The sequence below is a fragment of the Corythoichthys intestinalis genome, chromosome 4 (genome assembly GCF_030265065.1).
Source record: "Corythoichthys intestinalis isolate RoL2023-P3 chromosome 4, ASM3026506v1, whole genome shotgun sequence".
NCBI classification, from domain to species: domain Eukaryota; kingdom Metazoa; phylum Chordata; class Actinopteri; order Syngnathiformes; family Syngnathidae; genus Corythoichthys; species Corythoichthys intestinalis.
In genome coordinates, this window is record NC_080398.1 from 20314118 (window position 1) to 20338016 (window position 23899).

The 23899-nt window shown below is 38.8% G+C and overlaps 1 protein-coding gene across 2 annotated transcripts in view; it reads left to right on the plus strand.

The window, feature by feature from the left end:
- The window catches only part of LOC130915369 (potassium/sodium hyperpolarization-activated cyclic nucleotide-gated channel 3), a 65428-nt gene that overhangs the window by 20727 nt on the left and 20802 nt on the right, over positions 1-23899 (plus strand). For both annotated transcript variants that reach the window (XM_057835339.1, XM_057835338.1), the window contains 2 exons: positions 17297-17503; positions 18087-18300. In XM_057835339.1, coding sequence (XP_057691322.1) covers positions 17297-17503; positions 18087-18300 — 421 coding nt within the window. The remainder of the gene's footprint in view (positions 1-17296; positions 17504-18086; positions 18301-23899) is intronic.

Consider the following 23899-nt stretch of genomic DNA (forward strand, 5'->3'; position numbering starts at 1 on the left):
AGCGAGAGTAAAGACAGATTATTTTCTAAAGCCCCTTTTCCATTCCTTGTCCAACACTGACCATGAACACAAGAACTTGTGCTGATGAGTAAAAGACAGTATATGTGTGTGCGTGCGCCTTCCATTAAAGGACTTTGCTGATAAGCTCTCACCTCATTAAGTCACGCTGCTGCTCCTCAAAGAATACATAAAGACTGGAAGGAGAGGGCAGAAAAAACTCAGCCTTGCCAGGAGGTAGTTGAATATAATCTTCGACGCCTTGTCACTCAAGACTTTTTATACATTTTTTTCACAATTTAAAATAATTTCCATGTATCTTAAAGGGATCCACAGATAGAAAGACTTGTCGTTCTTTAAAGATAAACGTTATTATGAGTTAAAATAATTTGATATAGGAACCCATCTTTTTTTTTGTTTTTATACAATTGTTTTTATAAATAACGCCATTACATAACGGCGTTATTTTTTCAGTAACAGGGTAATCTAACTAATGATTTTTTTCGCCGTTACTTACTTTGAATAAATTGAAGAAACTACTAGCCATAGCGAGTCTACTCTTCTGTTTGTTTGTCATCCAAGGCATGGCAATGAAAATAGTAAACACACATTGTCTACCTTTGCAAGAACGATGAAGTTGCGGTTTGATACGGTCATAATGTGCAGGTCCTGCACCCATCCGCAGCAAAACTGTTCGTAGCTTTGTAACGATTTGTAATTTCGGAATCGCTGATGAGTTCAGTAACATACACCAAACAATAAATGCAGCAGAATGTCCATTTCGCGTAATTGTGGAAGCCCATCGACATCTTTACTCCATTTGTCTTCGGCTTGCTCGTAAGGGTCAACATTTGATCACATATCTGTTCTTCGCCTTAGTAACGAGTTTGTCTTTTTATCGAGCTGGCAAGTTAAAGTTTAGTGTCCCGCAAGCCAGACCTGCTTCCAATATGGCTGCGTTGTTGTCAAATCTCACGTGATCCCCCATTCTGTGACGTAAACGCTCGAGCCTAATAGCGCACGTACTTCAGAGCCGGTGTTTTCACACACAAACCGGAACAGCGCGTGCAGCAAACACACACACGCAAAACAGATGCAGAGGGATATGATGTCAGAGCATTCAGAGGAAAATGTGTCCTTTACGAGGTGGAGCTATAAACACTTTTTCAAATTGGTCGAAATTAAAGGAAAGAACGTGCATGTAAAGTGTAATTTATGTACTGGGGCAAAGCTTTTGTCGACATCTGTGGTTAGCAATTCAAATCTGTTTATTTTTGTTGCACTTCAAGTGTAGGATAAATCTGTTGCTGGTGAGGTGCAATAAATATTACAAGTTTCTATACACAATTACCTGTCTGTTCTTCTCTATTCAACTGACTCGAATACTGCTCAGAAAATTTCAAATTCTTTGACATACAACAACTTTTTAAAGTAACGGAAATATTTACTTTCCCTGGTAACTATTTACTTTTACTATAGAGTAATTCAGTTAGGAACTCAGTTACTTTTTGGAAGAAGTAGTGAGTAACTAATTACTTTTTTAAGTAACGTGCCCAACACTGTTAACTAGTAGGTCGCCATTGTTGTTGACATCGCAGGGCAGTGACGTCACATCGTTAAGACTGAGTTAGGCTTCTGCATTGCGGTGACGGCATACCGACGACGTACACCATACGGCGTCAATGAGCATTCGATAGTTCAGTGTTTTTCAACCGATGTGCCGTGGCACACTAGTGTGCCGTGATAGATTGTCTGTTGTGCGGAGAGAGAAATGATCCAATATCGCATTTTTATTTTATTTTTACGTCGGGTGGAGTTGCAGAAGGAAGGAAGGACTAGGTAGAAGGTTTCGTTGTGTGCAAATGAGGGAGGTATTGCTCATGTCGCGTTCAAGAACTGCTCAGATTTCTAGCCACCTTGCTGTCCGCAACAATGTGGACCCCAGCACGTCTACTGTACGTCCTTAGATTAGATACATCAAGTGTCGATATACACGAAAGTGTTCGTTCTATTTTATCCATATGTGACGACCGTCAATCCTCCCCCTGTGTTTCATTCCAACACATTGTCGAGGACAGCAAGGTGGCCGATTGCTAGAAATCAAAGCAGTTCTTGAATGCGACACGAGCAGCTATCTAACAGCGCCATGGTGCTAAGAAAGCTTAAACGTCATCTCCAAACAAAACACTCGTCACTTCAAAACAAGTCGATGAACTATTTTGTTTGCCTTGTGAAAACACAGTGAAACAGCCAACTTTTTGGAGGAAAAACTAAAAAGGTAAATGAGAAAGCCCTCAAAGCCAGTTACCTTGTTGCTGAACTTGATGCTAAATTCAAAAAGTCCTACACTGTGGCAGAGAAATTAATACTACCTGCCTGCAAAGTAATTGTCAGCGAGATGCTTGGCCCTGATGCGGTTAAAGGCAGTGCTAAAGTCCCCCTGTCTGATAACTCTGAGCTTTTCAAGCCTAACTGCGATAAAAAAATAAATAAATAAAAACAGAGACAAAGAGTTGTTGAAGAAGGGCTTCGTGAGTGTCTTTCTTCAATTCCAGCCAGGATATCGGCTTTGTGTTCATCTATACAGGCTCAAGTCACACTGAGTTACGATAAATATTGAGAAATTATTGGATAATTAAATACAATGTACAGGAAGTAATTTTGGGACATATTTGGTTTGTCGTGTGCCGCGACATTTTTTCTGATGTAAAAACGTGCCGTGACTCAGAAAAAGTTGAAAAACACTGCGATAGTTCTGCAGCAAGGGAATGCGTTGCTCTGTAATTCGCCACCAAGCCACTAGAGGGGCGTGGTGTTGTGTTTGTACAGTTATAGGGGACTCTTGTCGACTTCCTCTAGTTTTCTTCCGGTTACACAACAATGCCAACAGAGATGGAACGCTTGAATGTGGATGCTCAGCTCATCAAATTGAACAACAAATAGTGATCATACAAATATTGAGGTGCAGGCGACGCAGAAGACGGTTGTGGAGGGGGTCTGTCCAACTGTTGATGCTGCACAGAGACTGGTAGTCACGTTACGAATTCTAGCCTCGGGTGGAAGCCGGCAGAGCTTACAAGTCTTTAAGTCCGTGGTTACCTTTAATAAGTGTCTGAAGCATGCATTTAAACAAAAATTAAATAAATACTTCACACACAATATGTATTGTTTATTAACTGATTTTCAGAGGACAGTCTTAGTAAGCCGGTGATTACCCCACCCCATATATGGCAAGGTCAATACTGAGTATGGCTTTTGTTACCATGACAACCAGGGAGGCGGCTGCACTTTGATACCCAGGTCTAAAAAAAACCTGACAATGAACAGCAAAACACACGTTAGCCTCCGAGAAAGAAAGCATAGTTGTTATTTTCCCTGTAGGCACTAATGCAAACTGTTGAATTATGTCTTGCAATTTGTGGGCAGATATGTGGATTCGGCACATGCAGCGGGCTCAAGACACAAATAGTCCATACCGTCACCACTCATAAACAAAACAAAAAAACAACACAACTTCTACTACTACTACTACTACTACTAACAACTGTACACCATATGAAAAGGACAGGAATTATAGTTTTATTTCTTTACGTAACAATGTTTTTTTTTTCTTTTTTTTTAAATCTTGCACACAAGAAATATCCTGAATCAAGAAAACAACTAAAACTAATTCTAAACCAAAAAATAAATAAAAATGGACAAACTCGCTCTGAATTTAAAAGACAGTACAAGCCCAACTAAATGAAAAATCTAACTATCAAAACAACCTTGGCCTTAGGTTGAGAAGTCAATGCGAGAAACGACTTGCATCTAAAGGAGTAAGACTGCGATGCCATCTCAATACTTTTGTCTATGGTCATCCAAGCGAGTCATATTGCTTGTTTGGGTAATGTCTCGGCACGAACTTTATTGCATTTATTTCCATTAATTAATTAGAGAACAAAGCGAGCAGCAATTTCACTGGTTGAAAGAAATTGCCTTTTTTTTTTTTTTTCCCTAAAGCGGTAGTGAGGGACAAATGACTTTGGCTCTCATATTCCTTCACCTGCACATTGTTTGGAAAGGTACTAATATACAGTATATTTGTGAATGTCTTCATAATTGGTTCTATTGTAATTTTAAACTTCATATACTGTATATTAGGGCTGCAGCTATCGAATATTTTAGTAATCGAGTATTCGACTGAAAATTCTATCGATTAATCGAGTAATCGGATAAAACATTTTCAGGTGAAGAGCAGTTTAAATATACATTAGAAAACAAGAATTTCCCCTAATATTGAACCATTTACAGACCATCAATGTCTTTATTTTCGATGTACATTGTTGAAAACAGCCAACAATTGCATTTTAGATGTGACTAGAAAACAAAAGCAAAAATTCACTCGTTTCATTCAAAAAACTTCTAGATCTTATTAGAAAAATCTTATTTCTTACCTAAAAATGTAATTACACTAGATAACACACATCATGTAAAAGTTAAGTGATTTATCCACGTGTTTCAATTGAATTTCCATTTGTGTTAAGCTATTTTTATGTTCTAGTTAAATTGTAAGTTTAAATTCTGATAGGATTTTGAGTTTTTGCAGTTTTCAATTTTTTTTTTATGATACCTGTTATATGCCTGCACATCAAGCACCAGTGATACTTGTCCATTATCCATCAATGACTATCGAGCTAAAATTGACAGTTAGTTTTATTATGTTTTATTTTATACCCTCATCACTCCACAGCGCTCTTTTTTTCCCCCACCGATTAAATAAAGCCTGTATGAAAGGAACGTTAGCCACGCATCGACAGTAATCATGATGATAGAAACGTCCTGCATGAGGCGAATTTGGCCCCCAAAGTACTACCGTGCACTCTCAAATTGTTTTGTTTGGATGCATACAGGCAAAACGTACTAAAAAAATGCCTTAGAAAATACTTAAATGTAGTTAGATCAAATAAGGATTGTTTTTTTTTTTCACTGATTAAATAAAGCCTGTATAAAAAGAACGTTAGCCATGCATCGACAGTAGTCATGATGATAGAAACGTCCTACATGAGCCGCGTTTGACCCCCAAAGTACTACTGTGCACTCTCAACTTGTTTTGTTTGGATGCAGACTGGCAGGAGGTACTAAAAAATGCCTTAAGAAAATACTTAAATGTAGTTATATTAAATTAGGACTGTTTAAACACACTATGTGACTAATGCGGTCAACAGATCAGCATTCTGCATTAACGCTACCACAGAAAAAACACAATGGTTAAAAAGTATGAGACGGAAATAAATCCAAAAAGTATTTTTGAGGCAATGAAAATGTAATAAAAACTCAATAAAAACAAAAATTGTAAGTACTTGCCGCTTTTAATCGATGTGGGCATCAGTGTTGTTGATAACGGCGTAAGAATATAACGGCGTTACTAACGGCGTTATTTTCTTCAGTAGTGAGTAATCTAATTAATTACTTTTCTTATCTCGGCAACGCCGTTACCGTTACTGAGGCGGGAAAGGCGTGCGTTACTATGCGTTACGATGTTGGTTGACTGCCGCAAGAAACGTCTGGAAAAAGACGGACTCACGGAGACGAGAGAGCAGAGCAGGAGTGGGGAGGAGGCAAGGGAGTGTGACGCCGTTGCGACCGTGATGCTACTATGCTAGGTGGCTCCAATAATACCTGACTGTAGCCGATAGCCTACAAACTACGCCCACATGATGCATCGGTAGATATCACATATACACAGGACTAGATGCAAATGACAGACACGGCAACATTAGAAACATATTTAATAAAGAACTAGATGCGTTAGTAAACAGCCGCCATCTTAAAGCAGTCGACTTCTCATGAAGGCTCTGTTGTAGAGAACATTCCTGGCGAACCTAAGTCACTTTTTATCTAAAATGCTCCTAAATCGGCAAAACTTAACTAAATCTATCTTTAAATGATGAAACAGTTTTAAAACGTACACATGTCAAAAATAGACAGAAAGGAACTAATGCAATAACGGGAGCAATTTTAACAACTTTAACGGTTGATTCACAACATTAAATGACTTCCACACATAGCAAAGGTTATTATCTAGTTATCGCAATACCCGTAATACCCCTTTGTCTAGTAAAGTTTAGGGTAAAGAATTGGGCAAGGGCCAATTGTCCCAAAAACCCTTTAAACTTCAGATTGTGTGACCATTTAATTTTTTTTTTTTTTTTTTAAGAAAAAAAAAACATGAACATTATCACCAGTTACTTTGTCAAGGAACTATTTACTTTTACATTCAGGTAACTGAGTTACAAACGCAATTACTTTTTGGGAGAAGTAAATTTGTAACTGTAATTAATTAATTTTTTAAAAGTAAGATTAACAACATTGGTGGGCATGAGTGTGGATGTTTGTACAAGCGCACTGAGCATTGTGTAGGACGTCTCGCTGCGTAGAAGGAATTGCAGAACACAGGTCATCGGTTGCGGGTTCCAGTCGGGGGTGCGGAAGCGTTGGCGGGGCCGCGGGTAGCCAGACGGGGGTATTGTTATGCAAGCGCTGTATTACAGTAAATACATGACACAGTGTTCACCTTGGTCTCCAGCTTGAAATGCTCCCACACTTTTGACATTTTCTGGCTTTTCTTGGTGCATTTCTCTTGGCTTTCTTCGGCTTCTTAGTCGTTATCTCTATATCCATGCATGGTTGAAATCAAATATATCCAGGGGTGAAAGTGGGCCAGAACGGTCAGGAAAGCAGTTCCGGTATAAGATTCAGGGCCAGAACGCAGTTCCGGTATAAGATTCCGGGCCGGAATGCTTTTCCGGTATAAGTTTCAGGGCCCGAATGCTGTTCTGGTACATGGTGCATTGATTCCGAAAATATGACGGCAACTGTCAAAACGCTTTGTTAAAAAAAAAAAAAAAAAGCTAAGCTGTCACACATGCATTTCATCTCCAAGAAGAAAACAATCTACCAACATCAGATTCACAGACAAGTGTTAACAACAATCATAATAAAGTGCTTGTGTAGCGTAATCCATTTCCACCAATATTTATCATTTATTCTATTCCACGGACGGCATGGAGGTTTCCCCAGCTGCTGCAGTTATCTGAGTCTGACGATGATGAGTCACGTCAATGTGCGAATGCACGCAGCATAGCAAAACGCCTGGACTCATTTATCCGTTCAACTGGCTGACAGACTGACATCTGATCAGCAGAGATAGTTAGCTCTGATTGGTTCAAATGTGCATGTTTTCTGGAACAGCAAAAAAAAGAAAGGATGTTTGATTGATGCGACAAAAAAGGGCAATGCAACATAAAATGAATCAAATCTTTAAGAGCAACGAAAGAGTTGAGGAGGCTTATTTATCATATTTAGTTTATTTGCTCTGATGGGGAGGTTCAGAACATCTTAGCTGTCAATGTGCACTTTGGACTTATATTTGATCATTTATGTTAGGCTAGTTATTCATTTCCTTATGATTTAAAAAAAGTCAATGTTTGCGTGATCTTCAAAATATATTTCATTTCACTCTGCATAATATAAGTCATTTGTACTTATTTTTCTGAATGTATGTTACTTATTTATTATATATATATATTAAAAAAAAGTAAATGTTTTCATTAACTTTAATTTTAATATACAGTACATCCCATGTTCCTAAGTAGTTAAAATTGAGACTTGCCATTTAGTATGTGAAGAAATGAGGGAAAATAAAATTTAGGAGATGGAGGTTGGGGTTATTGCTGTTTTGTTAACTTTTATTTTGCAAATCAGTGAAAAAAAATACAATTTTGAATAAAAATCAGTTTTTGTATGTGTTATAGAAATAACTGTGCTAAAACAGCTTTCTTTGCATTTCAGTAGTTTAAGAGGTTTGACCCCTCCCCCCCCCAAAAAAATAATGAAAGAAAAAAAAAAATTAAAAAAATTTCTGGCTCCGTGGTGACCTTCACGTCTGGGAGTCCGGCAAGAAATTCTAGCCATTTTCATCCTTGAATATATCTGCCGCCTCTGTTTTCTTCGGGTACGTCAGCGTGTTGTCCCGCATTAATAGTAGTCCGGGCAAAACGTGATGCTAAGAGCTGGCAAAATTAAATGATTCCTCGCGGTGAATAAAATTACTCAGATAGATTTTTAAACTCGAGTTACTCGAGTATTTGTTTCAGCTCTACTGTATATAAATACAGTAGCTTTTTGTCTATATAGGCCTGCCAGTTCAGTCAAAGTCAGCTTGGATGGAGTCCAGTTTACTCACAACCTCAATGAAAACGAGCGCTAAGAAAATAGATGGATCGAAATAGAGCCATCCAAACCGTTTTGTTCAACGTGAGAGCGTCCTGACATGTAAAACTGTTTTGAAATGAAAGTGTCATTGTGCCCATTTATTTGGGTCGATATAGCACCAGCGGCCCCACTCTTTTCATCACGGCAGACAAGCTTGCAATCACAGGAGAAGCAGTTGGTGAAATGAGTGTGAGTGTGACACCAGCTGAGCAGCTCCATGCAGGTCACTACTAACCACCCAGCACCTGCTCACGTTCATCATAAGACTGGCAAGAGAGCCTGGAGAGAAACTTTAATTGCATTTGCAATTCTGATCCGCATGCTAGCAACAGGGTCCACCTGAATTAGTTTGTACACACACATACCCAGACCTACAAAAGTCATTGAATGGTTCCACACCAGTGTTGTTTTTGGCAGCCATTTAAATTTTCGTCTTAGCCCTTTGGACAATAATACTTATCAACATTAGTCATATTTTAGTCATCTCAAGATGTGTTTGTCTTCGTCTAGTTTTTGTTGAGATAAATAAAGGTTTCCAACTACTTCGAATGAACACTGACAGACGAGCACATAGTGTAGTGTCTACAAGGACAACGGAAACTTCGTGATGATACATAATCAGCAAGAAAAATGTACATTATTTTCAATCAATTATATCTGTATTATGTAAAAAAGTTGTTCCAGAGTTTAAGAGGATTAGCCTAATGGTAATGAGAATGCAACGAGTTACATTTAGTGTGTGATGATCACTCAGCACAGACCATTAAAGGCTAAAGCAACATTGCATATTGTCTCTGGCCAAGATAAGAAAAATCTTACCGTGTGTGCATGTGTGCAAGCTTGAAGACTGGAGAGGACACACTGGTGAATCGGGATGGGAGAGCGCAGCACGTCACATGAGTGACACAACCAGACAGTGCTACAATGCAGGCTAAGTACACATAAATTAGTTCCCAGTGAGGGATGGACTCTGCCAAGGCTGCCCTTTGTCACCGATTCTATTCACAATTTTTATGGACAGAATTTCTAGGCGCTGCCGAAGCGCTGAGGGGGTCCAGTTTGGTGACCCCAGCATTGCATCTCTGCTTTTTGCAGATGATGTGGTGCTGTTGGCTTCATCAAGCGCCAACTCTCACTGGAGCAGTTCGCAGTTGAGTGTGAAGCGGTAGGGATGAAGATTCAGCACCTCCAAATCCCAGATTATGGTCCTCAGTGGGAAAAGGGTGGGGTGCCCTTTCCGGGTCGGGGATGAGATCCTTCCCCAAGTGGAGGTGCAGCGTCTGCAGTAATGCGGACTCTGCACCAGTTAGTAGTGATGAAGGAGAGCTGAGCCGAAAGGCGAAGCTCTCGATTTAGCAGTCTATCTATGTTCCTACCCTCACCTATGGTCACGAGCTTTGGGTCGTGAGCGAAAGAACAAGATCCTGGATACAAGCAGCCAAAATGAGTTTCCTCCGCAAGGTGTCCGGGCTTTTACTTAGACAGATAAGAAGCTCGGTCATTCGGGAGGGACTCTGTGTCGAGCTGCTACTCCTCTGCGTTGAGAGGAGGCAGCTGAGGTGGCTCGGGCATCTGGTTCAGATGTCTCCTGGACACGTCCCTGGAGCGGTGTTCCGGGGATGTCCCACCGGCGGGGACGACCCAGAAAATGCAGGAGAGACTATGTCTCTCGGCTGGCCTGGGAACGCCTTGGGATCCTGCCGGAGGAGCTGGTTGAATAGGCTGGGGAGAGGGAAGTCTGGGCTTCCCTGTTAAAGTTGCTGACCCCGCAACCCGACCCTGGGACAAGCGGAAGATGATGGATGGATGGATGGATGGATGGATGGATGGCTGGATGGATGGATGGATGGATGTCTCACAAAGTAAATATTTACATCACCATTTTTTTCACTGTATTATTGATAAATACAGTACTTTAGCTGCTCATTTGTGTATTATGGCCAGCAACTGGGCTCAAGTGTGGCGCAGACATTTGTCAGCATTAATTAAAAAAAAAAAAAATAATAATAATGATTTATAAAGAATTTAAAATCTGCAAATTTACTGGTTGCACAGGCATGAGTTGAAAAAATGTCTTGTACTTTTTCAAATAATTCATTTATCTCTATCTGTTTATCCTAACGAGGGTCTCGGGGACGCTGTAGCCTATCCCAGCTAAGGATGGGCATGTAACGGAATGCACTCTGAATTGATTGCCCGCCAATCACAGACTTAGTCAAATCTTGAGACCTGGTACCTGTTTTTTGTTACTTCTTTTTCTTTTTTTTTTCTAAACATGTTTGACACGGAGAATGGAAGTCTAAGTGCCCGGATGGTCTGAACAGTTTCAATGTTTCACATTGAGAGTCTGACATACTCCCATTGTGATCATTCAACATACCTCGTTTATTATGACAAATCAGTGAACAAGAAGGGATTATTGGGGAACAGAAGAAAAGAAACACAAGACAGAAAAGAAACACAAACTACAACAAGAAATACGTTGAATGTCTACACTAACTACTAATATGCTGGTGTTATCGTCAGCTAGATGTATTTCCGGTTGACACCATGTGGGGGACCTGTTGACTAGGGAAAGAGGGGGACGGGCTGGGGGAGTTGATAAACTAAGTGATTGAAAGGGGTAGAGTGTACACAAATCAGCTCTGTGATCTAGAACCCAGTAATCGTGTGAATCCCTTGTGAGTGTAAGCCCGTTGGCGACCAACCGTATGCCGCCCCATCGCCAATCCCGGCACCGGGACCCCCCCTTCTTTTTCAATTGATTTTTATTTATTTTTATTTTTTTCATTGTTCTGATACATAATAGTAGTATTGACATTAAAAGCCAGTACTTTTTTTTTTTTTTTTTAAAGTGAGCTTTGTGAAAAAACAAAAAACAAAAACATAAAAAATACTGCAACATCTTAATATTTTAAAAACTGACGACAAACTACTATTTTTGCATGATGTAAACACAATTGATTTGCTTTCGCAGGCGTCAGAGTTTAACACCTGTATTCTAAGGTGCTAACTTTGCCATCTGTGTAGCCCAAAATCTATTGACAGTGCTGTCTGTTGGAATTATGCTAAGTTATCGTGAATGACAAATTATCTTAATAATTGTTATCCAAGTATCGGCGAAGCAATCAAAGAATCCATATCTGATTTAATTAACCATTCACAGTTACACAGTTGATTCATTGGCTACCATAGAGGGTGACAGACATCCAACTCATTTCCTGACATGTTTCAGTCTTTGGCAATGAAAGACAGTGAAAGACGTCCAATGAACGAGTTAGAATGTTGGCAAGCACGTGACTCATTACCTATCCCACGAGATCAGACAATGTCGTAGAATTGTTCTGTGTAATCACAGTTAACAAAGGAAGTCCTCAAGGTCACAATTCATCTTCATCCATCGCTATGACAGCAGCATCCCCGTTGCATTGCTCTACTAAAAGTGTGTGTGCACTCGAGCGTGTGGAATGATGAGTCATACTTCATCTTCATCAGTCTAGTGGTCCCACCATGAGGTTTTGTTACCAAATTATAGCTCAATAGGGATCGACCACAGCACTTCAGCGTACTCTCGTAAAGAGAATGTGGTGTGTGTATGTATGCTTGTGTGTACTGTGAGGGGAGGGAGGCAAGTCATTGATATGGGTTAAGGTGATGGATGAGGAGGATTGGTGGGGAAATAGATGGAAGGAGGACACAAGTGATCTGCACATGATTGGGTTGTCTCATCTGTCATCCGTTAATCACATTCAACATTACAGTGTCCCCGTCGTTTTATGAGTGGGACTTACGTCACTCCCTAAACTCCTGATTCTCCCTCTCCCACCCACCAAAATACACATGTAATTCAGATTAATGAGACTCCTCAAGGTTACTGATTTGCTATTTCTCCTCTACAGTTCACTTATGCTTCCCTGATAGAACCTTGAAATGATTCCAAAAGATCTAAATTCTACATGACCCCGAGGAGATGAAGTATAGCAAAGGAAAGGATGAGATACAACGCTATCGAGGAGTATTACAGGAATACTGATAAGGAACAAATGTAGTGTGCTCAAGACCACACAACCCGAGACAAAGATTTGCCCAAGACGGCAAGAGCAACACTACTGGTGGTTGAGACTGAGTCAAGACTGAAAGAGAAAGGCTGAGACTGAGACGGGATAATTACAATTAGGGGTGCACGATATCCATTTATTGAAACCGATACCGATATCGATAACTTCCTGCTCCTCAAAGCCGATACCGATATCGATAACCGATAATAAATATATAATTTTAAAAATGTATATTCACCCGAGGTTTTTGAACACCTGGAGGTTTAAAAAAAAAAAAAAATGGTGGATTCAACATAAATTTGTCTTTGATCTCACCAGAATTTTCATAATGACATGAACATTATTATAATGAACAAAACAAAGACCAGTCTTGACTTCAAATAAAGTGCCAATATTTATTATTTTCAAATAAATATAATTCGAGTCAATCACAATCAATTAGTCAATATAATTGAAGATGTATTTCCTGAACAATGAGCACTGAACTAAAACAATAACCCAATAGGTACTGTGCTTTGTCATCAGATAAAAATATTTGGTGCTACAGAAGAGTGTTGTGGTCTTGGTCCATTAAACAACTTTCTTAACCTGGGAGACAGGTTAGGACAGCAAGCCTATCAATAACCAAAAGGCCTCTCAATAACTTACTAACTTATAACTAACACTGTAAACATTATATAGTAAGGTTTAGCACTCATTCCTCATAACAAAAATATGGTAGAACAAAAAGGATTAATGACTTGCCTTATATTAACCAATATAAACGGCAGTGAGTGAACCCATATTCAATAAAGTATGAGGTTTATTCTCTGCATAGTATAAAATCCTACCAAGCATGCTGACAGGACTAACATTACACGACAACTATTATATGTATGTATAGCATAGCACACTAGCTTGAGCTACTAGCCTTAAGCATTGGCTGGCTTCTATAACAAAACAACTTATGAAGTTCTGTACATACGACCCTTCACCACCGAAGTAAACATATATTGCACATCCATATGTTATAGTAAACATAAATACTTACAGACATATATTTCCGAGGCGGAAACATAAGTAACAGAAAGCATTCACGATTGTCATTGCTAACGCTAGACACAGCACTGTGTAAAGTGAATGAGTTTGTGGGCCAAATTATAGATGCAGCTAATTATTCTGACCGGCAGGTGGCAGCAATGCCCCGCAAAAGGTCAACTGATTTCCCAGCCAGCAAGCACAGTTCATATTGTATTATCGGTCCTATTAATTATGTTATTGGATTTATTGGGATGACGTCATAATTCCTATTATCGGACCGATAATTATCGGACCAATAATTATCGTGCACCAGTAATTACAATCAATTTTAAAAACCTTGACATATGAATTTGAGGTATTTTTTTGATAGCCGAGAAGGCAAAACCTCTAATATGATCTCGCATTTACACAAAATTAAACGTTAGTGAACACTGTCATGAACATTTCCCACCATCTACGAGAGTTAACTCCAGTGTATTTTGTGTGTCTAGCCGTGGTAAAACGTGTTTTTTTCTCTCTGGCAAATGTGTGTGTTGAGAAAGAGAGTGTGTGTGTATAATGTAAACTTGATACGAGTCATACGCACATGCTTTTCGTGGAAAATAATTCAAATTATTTTTGTTCTGATAGTAATAATGTTGAACTGTGGCTGTGGGTTTAGCCTCCTATTCAATGGAAAACAGTTTTGCTTTGTTTCTAACCCAGATATCTCAAAGTAACACATTTTAGAGCTCTAATTGCAATACGGTGATACTGTGAAACCATGATATTTTGGCTTAAGGTTATCATACCATCAGAATCTCATACCGGCATATGCCTATTCTCCTTATGACATATTCTCATGTTATCATTTTTGTTCTCATTACTCAATTATTGTAGCATTTGGTCATCAGAAAGGGGTTTTCTTCTGAGATCCCACCAATGGCATTTCAACACAATGGATGGAGCCTCACGTTTTTGATATCATTGTATTGCAGCATCATTTAATTTGTTAAATGTTACCCACTGTTGCCTGGTCCTCCTGGAAGGGGGAATACCCCATCTGTAGCCCTTCCCAAGGTTTACTATCTTCTCCGGTTGGGGGTTTTCTTTTCTCTTTTGGGGGTTCAAATCAGTGGATGTCACCTGTGAAGTCCTTTGAGACATTTGTTGCAATTAGGGACTACAGTATATAATTAAACGTTTCAAATTCTGACTTTTCCCTCACAATATTAAGGCGCTATTCTCACAATTTATTTGTCATATCAAGACTTAATTCTCCCTGAATGACACTTTAAGGCCTTATATTGCAATGTATGGACGACTGATATACAGCAGAAAAGTTGACAGCATAGCTGTCGGGACTAATGTTTACCTGCTGTGAAAAGGTCCAACTACTGTCAATAAAATAAATTATACACAAGGACATTATTTGACTGAGATGAAAGCCCTTATTAACAGGGGCACACTGTTTGTCAGCACCAGGAAATAAACCCTTTACTGCGATGTTGTTTTACAAAATTACACTCATTTCTAGGAGTAGGAACCTCTTGGTACCTCACGATACAATATGATTTGCAATAGAAAGCCCACGATAACGATGATCTCACGATATGGCGATACAACGATTATCGATACATGGGTCAGGAAATCCTTCTAGGATATTCTACAAAACAACTAATAAACAGAAAAACAAGCCATCTTCAACCGTCTGCTGTAGGTTTATCACTCGTAGATGTCAAATCCATTTGAATGGGAGGGTGGCAGCGAATCAGCCCCTCCCACTTGCAACGGGCCACTCCCACTTCTACGGCCATCAGTGGCAGCCAATGCCAGGCAACGAGGTACTGTATTTTCCGCACTATAAGGTGCACTTTCACTGAACGGCCAATTTGAAAACTGTTTTCATATATAGGGCGCACTGCATAAGGTGCAGTAGTTGTTGGGGTTGCATTATGCATCCACTAGATGAAGCTGCGTGAATGGGAATGTCATGCTATGACTAAAGAATATTGATCCATATTTGGCGCATCAGATTAGGCGCACTATGAGCTTTTGAGAAAATTGAAGGCTTTTAGATGCACTTTATAGTGTGGAAAATATGGTAATTTTGGGGCATTTCAGGTCATTACCTGTTGATTTTTACTTACTTCCTGTTGATTTTGGGGCATTTCAGGGTCACTTCCTGTTGATTTTGGGACATTTTATGGGTCACTTTCTGTTCTGTAACCCAAATTATACAGTATGTGTATATAAATTATGTATATACACTCACCGGGCACTTTAATAGGTATACCTGTCCAACTGCTCGTTAACACTTAATTTCTAATCAGCCAATCACATGGCGGCAACTCAGTGCATTTAGGCATGTAGACATGGTTTAAGACAATCTCCTGCAGTTCAAACCGAGCATCAGTATGGGGAAGAAAGGCGATTTGAGTGACTTTGAACGTGGCATGGTTGTTGGTGCCAGAAGGGCTGGTCTGAGTATTTCAGAAACTGCTGATCTACTGGGATTTTCACGTACAACCATCTCTAGGGTTTACAGAGAATGGTCCAAAAAAGAAAAAATATCCAGTGAGCAGCAGTTCTGTGGGCGGAAATGCCTTGTTGATGCCAGAGGTCAGAGGAGAATGGCCAGACTGGTTTGAGCTGATAGAAAGGCAACAGTGACTCAAATAACCACCCGTTACAACCAAGGTAGGCAGAAGAGCATCTCTGAATGCACAGTACGTCGAACTTTGAGGCAGATGGGCTACAGGAGCAGAAGACCACGCCGGGTGCCACTCCTTTCACCTAAGAACAGGAAACTGAGGCTACAGTTTGCACAAACTCATCGAAATTGGAAAATAGAAGATTGGAAAAACGTTGCCTGGTCTGATGAGTCTCGATTTCTGCTGCGACATTTGGATGGTAGGGTCAGAATTTGGCGTCAACAACATGAAAGCATGGATCCATCCTGCTTTGTATTAATGGTTCAGGCTGGTGGTGGTGGTGTAATGGTGTGGGGAATATTTTCTTGGCACTCTTTGGGCCCCTTGGTACCAATGGAGCAACGTTGCAACGCCACTGCCTACCTGAGTATTGTTGCTGACCATATCCATCCCTTTATGACCACAATGTTCCCAACGTCTGATGGCTACTTTCAGCAGGATAATGCGCCATGTCATAAAGCTGGAATCATCTCAGACTGGTTTCTTGAACATGACAATGAGTTCACTGTACTCAAATGGCCTCCACAGTCACCAGATCTCAATCCAATAGAGCATCTTTGGGATGTGGTGGAACGGGAGATTCGCATCATGGATGTGCAGCCGACAAATCTGCACCAACTGTGTGATGCCATCATGTCAATATGGACCAAACTCTCTGAGGAATGCTTCCAGCAACTTGTTGAATCAATGCCACAAAGAATTGAGGCAGTTCTGAAGGCAAAAGGGTGTCCAACCCGTTACTAGCATGGTGTACATAATAAAGTGGCCGGTGAGTGTATATTATATGCCCTAAAATGAACAGAAAGTGAGCTGTAAATGCCCAAAAATCAGATTGATTGCAAATGCTCTGGTTTCGAAGGAAAAAACAATCATTCGCCCTTCCCAGTCTTAATGGATTGGGCGTTGAGCACCGTCAATGGCAGCCATAGAGTTAACTTAGACACTGTTATGGTGGAAGAGTTTGGTAGCAACTTGTTGGTTCCTTTTTTTTTTTTTTTTTTTAATTAAAAAAAAAACATTGACACCTTTTTAAAACGATATCTCGATTCTTGGCATGAGCGTATCAATAACCTTTTAGAATGCAAAATATCACGAAATATATCACCATTTTGATATTTTCTTTCACACCCCTGCTCATTTCACTTATTTATTTTAAGACCAAGGAATATTAGCACCACATTAAAAATAGCCTAATCCTTGTACATTGAACTTTACAAACTGATGGCATAAAACCACTATTTTAAAAATGTTATTATTGTCCAATGATTGCAGGTTCTACTGGGATCTGTTAATGCTGCTTCTGATGATGGGCAACCTCATCGTCCTGCCGGTGGGCATCACGTTTTTTCGAGACGAGAACACGCCATCGTGGATCATCTTCAACGTGGTGTCTGATACGCTTTTCATGGTCGACCTGGTCCTCAACTTCCGCACGGGGATCGTCAAGGAGGACAGCACGGAAATACTGCTGGACCCTCGGTCAGTGTGTGTTTGTTTATGTATGTAGTATTAGGGGTGTGAGAATTTTGTATGGTCTTGCAGTGAACAATGTTGTACAATATTTTGTGTTATTCATTGCTGTTCTCTCTCACATTATACAGTATAAGGGTTTTAATATTTTTGTGTTGTTTGAAAAGTGTTTATGGACCTTAAAACATGCTTTAAAATCTGGGAGAAAAAAAACTTTTTTACTTATCTGGTCTTAGAATACTGTATTTGCTTTTTTACTTTAGCACACTACTTGAATTAGTATGTCTATTTGAACTAATCTTTTGCAAGTACTTCTACTTCTAAATACTTTAAGTCCAGCGTGTGAGTAATTTTCCACCTGTGGTTTAATATCAATAGGGCAGTAGGCCAGCCACAAATGTAAATTTGCTCTCCTGGCATTCAACCACACAAGTGATATGAAAAGGTGATGAGCAGCCAGTGGGAGAAGACCTTTGTTCACACTCCAGTTGTCTCCTGATGAATATGAATGAGCTGCCAGTCCAAAACTACAAGCACATCCACACAGGTTAGTGTGCCAAATATGGAATTTCACTGACTGATTGTGCTACAGGGCCATCCGCCACAACTATCTGAAGAGCTGGTTCCTGGTGGACTTTGTGTCCTCAATCCCTGTGGACTACATCTTCCTGATGGTGGACAGTCTGGATTCGGAAGTGTACAGAACAGCCCGGGCGTTGCGCATTGTCCGCTTCACCAAAATCCTCAGTCTTCTGCGGCTGTTGCGGCTCTCCAGACTCATACGTTACATCCACCAGTGGGAGGAGGTGAGAGCCTCACTCTCACAAGAAAGAAGTCTTTTTTTTCATGGATAAAATCGATTTTAGACACTATGGATAGATGTTTTTTTAAAGATGTTTTTAGAATGTGAGAAGAAAATGTTTAATGTCATTATATTTATATAACATTATTATTACATTTAAATACTGGGACATTCATTTTTTTGTTAGAGATAATAACTTTTTAACAGATAACCAGAGGTGGGTAGAGTAGCCCAAAATTCTACTCAAGTACAAGTAAAAAAGTATTTGGTGAATGGAATACTCAAGTAATGAGTAACATTGTGATTAACTGCTTACGATGTTTTTTGTTTGTTTGTTTGTTTAAAAAAAAAAAAAAAAAAGGTATTTTTTTTCACTCAGCACAAAGTTATCTAGTATATAAACTGTTATGATTATCGTGTACTACAACCTATTACAATACCACATTAAGGCAAAGAAAAAAAATTTGTTGAATTCTGGCAAGAGAAAAAAAATTCTACAAAAAGGAAACATCATTCATCTAAAGAGCATGAGTACCCTCTAGTGGAGAAAATAGTTCGAATAGTTTGAATAGTGAATAGTTCCATCACAGTTCCTATTATGAGATAAAAAGGATTATATTTCCGGTTTTCCGTTGTCAATCGGTGCTAAATAAAAACTGGGAGAGAGATCTGTGCTTTCGAGTCATGTTGAGGGCAGCGCTCTATGTCATATACTTAATTTTTTACGGTGCTTTAAAAACGCCACGTGATTGAACAGCCCTACGTGATCATAGAATGGCAAATCTGCGTCTGATTGGTGTGATGGAGTCATGTGATTATTTTTGCGATGTCTCATTGGTGAAACTGGTATTGGCATCGCTGGTTAAAAAAAAAAAAGATAAATAAATAAAGTAAAGTAAAATCTAACATGTAGAATAAAGAGGAAAAATGTAACGACTAGTGTAGCCCAAAGTAGCGGAGTAAGAGTAGTGTTTATTATACACAAATCTACTCAAGTAAAAGTAAAAAGTATGCTGTGGTAAAACTACTCTTAGAAGTAAATTTTTCTCAAAAAGTTACTGGAGTAAATGTAACGGAGTAAATTTAACGTATTTCTACCCACATGTGCCGATAACCGTTATCCCGATATTGTCCAAAATCCAATATCTACGTATATCAAACCGTTTGTAACGGTCCGTGAATGCGGAAAACAAGATTGGACACAAGAGCAGACAAAATCGAGGGGATGCATTCAAGGCAAGGCAAGGCAAGGCAAATTTATTTATATAGCACAATTCAACACAAGGCAATTCAAAGTGCTTTACATCACATGAAGATCATAAAAATCACATTTAAATCAACACAACGTAGAAACGAAGACAAAAGATCGCATTTAATCACAGAATAAAAATAAATAAATAAAATAAAAATAAAACAAAAACTACTACTAATAATAATAATTGAAATCAGCAATGGAGATAAAAACAAGAGGAATAGAAAGCAGGTAGATTGAAATATATAGACAGTTATAGATATGCAGTGCTAAACAAAAGCGTTTTTAGCCCTGATTTAAAAGAGCTAACAGTTTGAGCATACTTCAGACGTTCGGGTAACTTGTTCCAGAGGTGAGGAGCATAATAACTAAATGCTGCCTCACCCTGCTTGGTTCTTGTTCTTGGAACATGCAGAAGACCGGTTCCAGATGACCTTAGGGGTCTAGATGTCTCATAGGACTCTAACAAGTCAAGCATGTATTTTGGTCCAAGGCCATTAAGTGTTTTGTAGACGAGCAGTAGTATTTTATAGTCTATCCTTTGACTTACTGGAAGCCAGTGTAGCGATTTCAAAACTGGTGTAATGTGGTCCAGCTTCCTTGTATTTGTGAGGACTCTGGCTGCAGCATTCTGTACCAGCTGCAACTTCCTGACTGATTTTTTATCAAGACCTGTAAATATACCGTTGCAATAGTCCAATCTGCTGAAAATGAATGCATGCATAAGTTTTTCCATGTCTTGTTGAGTCAGAAGCCCCTTAATTCTGGTTATATTTTTTAGGTGGTAATAAGCGGATTTAGTGACGGACTTTAAATGGCTATCAAATTTTAGGTCTGAGTCAATAATTACGCCAAGGTTTCTGACTTGATTTGTAGCTGTAAGTGACATTGTGCTAAGTTGGCTGCTTATCTTTGACCTTTCCTTTTTTGGCCCAAAAATGATCACCTCTGTCTTCTGCACATTTAACTGGAGAAAATTCTGGCACATCCATTCATTGATTTGATGAATGCATTTGCTCAGGGTGACTAAGGGGCTATAATCATGTGGGGACACAGAAATGTACAAGGGTATATTAAATACAAACAAAACAAACAAAATGGGTCCGTGACAATAGTTCGACGGGAATCAATAATACTAAACTAAGCGGTGGGCAGACAGCCGATAAGACAACAAAAATAAATACACTCAATACCTGCACAAGGTAGAGGATCACAATACAAAGGTGGCTAACGAACAAGCTAGCAAATACCGTATTGGCCCGAATATAAGACAGTGTTTTTTGCATTGAAACAAGACTGAAAAAGAGGGGGTCGTCTTATATTCGCGGTCTACACATTATGCCCATTCACGACATTAGATTGCGCCAGATATCATTGAAGCGATGTTCTGTCATGACAGATCTCAGCTACTCTCAAGTTTAACCAGTTTGCATTATTTGATTGCAATGTTTTTCCTTATTCAGATTTGTTTCAAGACTACAGTTAGTTAGACCTCACTTTGATGGTTAATGCAGTTATTGCAATTTTGTTGTTTTATCACAATAGATTGGTTTATTTACATTTCAAAAACCAGAAGCCATTCATTTACGAATGTGATTGCACTTTAGTTTACATATTTAAATTTTCAGATATTAAGATCTGAATGAGGCAAAATATCATGATTTTTCTCTCAAATATATTGTTATAATCATTTGTTTCAGATGTACTGTAATTATTTTCTGTATAAAAAAAATAATTTGATGTTCAAAAAGTATTTTTTTCAAAATTGAGTCTTGAAAAAGAGGCGGTCGTCATATTATCAGGGCCGTCTTATATTCAGGCCAATACGGTACACTGTGATTCGAAAGTACAAAGTGTCGAATGGCAACCAGCAAGTTAATATCTCGGCAACCCTTCCTTGGGTCGCCTGCGTTTAAATATACCGCTGACGAGATTGGGCACTGGTGCGACCGTGGGAACACCGCCCACCGTGGTAACACCGACTAGCAGCTGAACTCTGATACGGCTATATGTGGTCCTGGACTTAAATAATTATGGCTAATTGTATGTGATACCCAAATGGATGCTGTAATAATGATAATGCTCCCATAACAAATCCCAAGCATCTTAGTTTAGACACATCTAATGGTCAATACGCATAACTGCTGTGCTAAGCTGTGACCAGACCAATTCGATATTCAGCCAATAATACCGGACAACTCTAATTTTTGTATTTTTTAAATTTTACACATTATAAAACTAATCCATTATATGTCTTGGCATAGTGTAGAAACCTTAACTTTTCTAAGAAAAAATGTTGATCTTCACAAAAATTATAATAACATAATTGTTTCCTCCTTTTTGAGTAATCCTGCAGAAATAGACAGAAAATCTGAAAGGACGTCATAAAAACAATTTTACATTGTACAATATCCCTTCCACATACCAATAACGTTTTTGGTATTGGCCAGGAAATGGGACAATGTTTTTGACATTCTACACGCTCTCCTGCCATAAAAATAACTTTGCAATAGGAAGGACGCAACCATCAAAGAACTCAGCAATTAAAATCCATATCAATAGATGACTTGACAGTATGATACGTTGTGTAATTCAATTCAAGGTCAAGCTCTCTTCTACCAGGACACAATTCACTCCTGAGATTTGATGGTATCTACAGTATGCTCAACATATAAAGTTTTATCCATATTGTAAATATACACTTTTGATTGGTTTGTTGCGACACATTTTTTTCAAGTAAAGATGTTTTAACTTTACAAAGCCCATGCCTCGTATGATATTTAGTCACCAGTATCACTGTTTCTGCTTAGCTAGTGCTCGTCTGTGTTTGTGCGCCGGGAGTATCTTTGCCTTTTTTGCCCTCCTTTTTTCACATCATGCACAGTTCTTCACAAGCCTCTTAGTTTAGACACATCTAATGGTCAATACGCATAACTGCTGTGCTAAACTGTGACCAGACCAGGCCGATATTCCGCCGATAATATTGGACAATTCAAATTTTTGTATTTTTTAAATTTTACACATTATAAAAGTAATCGATTATATGTCTTGGCATAGTGTAGAAGCCTTAACTTTTCCAAGAAAAGATGTTGCACTCCACTAAAATTATGATAATTTACCGTAATTATTTCCTCATTTTTGAATAATCCTGCAGATATAAAGACAGGAAATCTGAAAGAATTGTACATTGTTTGCATTATCCCAATTAATCACTGTAAAAATGCTAGTGATGATTAAAAAAAAAAAAAAAATGGCAACAGATGAATTAATCTCAAAGAGACTCGGAAGAGTGAAGCCCTTCATCAAATCCAAACTCTTTACAAAAGTGTGGAATAAAGTTCTTTGCAGGCTACTTAGGAAAATGCAAAAACAATAGGCAATATTATAATGATTAGGTAAAGAGAAGACTACTGTATACAGTAAACGGCAGAAAACAGTCAGGTGACTTGAAGTTCCGCTCTGAGACTCCCAATTTGGCCAAATTTCAAAATTGTCCTATATGCATGTGAGATAAATCATTGGAAAGCTTAAAATCTCAATTTTCTGGGGGAAGAAAATTTTTGAACAGGCGGGCATTTAAAAAAAAAGAAAGAAAGAAATTAAACAGCGAAACCCTATCTGGAGGCGAGAGCACGCGAGAGCAGAATTACAGACGCCATGACTTTAAGGAGATATTATCGTGTGCTTAGCTTGTTTCGATCCAAAAACTCCATGTAGCATGTATCACCGAGTGTCAAAACACAGCTGTGAATGGCCACAGCTGGATTTTGGGGGGATTTTATGGGTGAAACATGGTAATATAACAAGGGTCGCGATGCTGAAATAGCAGACATCAAGGAGTGGTCGAGATGTTCTTTTTTATATATTTACCCTTTTAAACGTATTTTTTCCAAATTTTCTTTGGTTGGATCGATTATTTCTCATCTAACACAGGGGTCCCCAAACTTTTTCCTGTGAGGGCCACATAACTTTTCCCTTCTCTGATGAGAGGCCGGGGTCAGTTTGTAACAGAAAAAGTGTGACGATTGCAGGAGTGCCTAAATGTAAAAATGTATTGTTTTTCAGAAAGCCACAATCAAATAACCCTTTCTGGATTCTTCACGGAACAAAAGTAAATAATATAATATAATATAATATAATATAATATAATATAATATAATATAATATAATATAATATAATATAATATAATATAATTAAATAGATAATAACCAAATAACCCTCTCTGGGTTCTTCACAGAAAAAGCCAGGAAAAAAATAACACAAGTAAAAATAAATTAAAAAGAAAAAAAAAAATGTTCAGGGGGCCGGACCAAATGTGGAGGCGGGCCGTAGATTGCGGACCCCTGATCT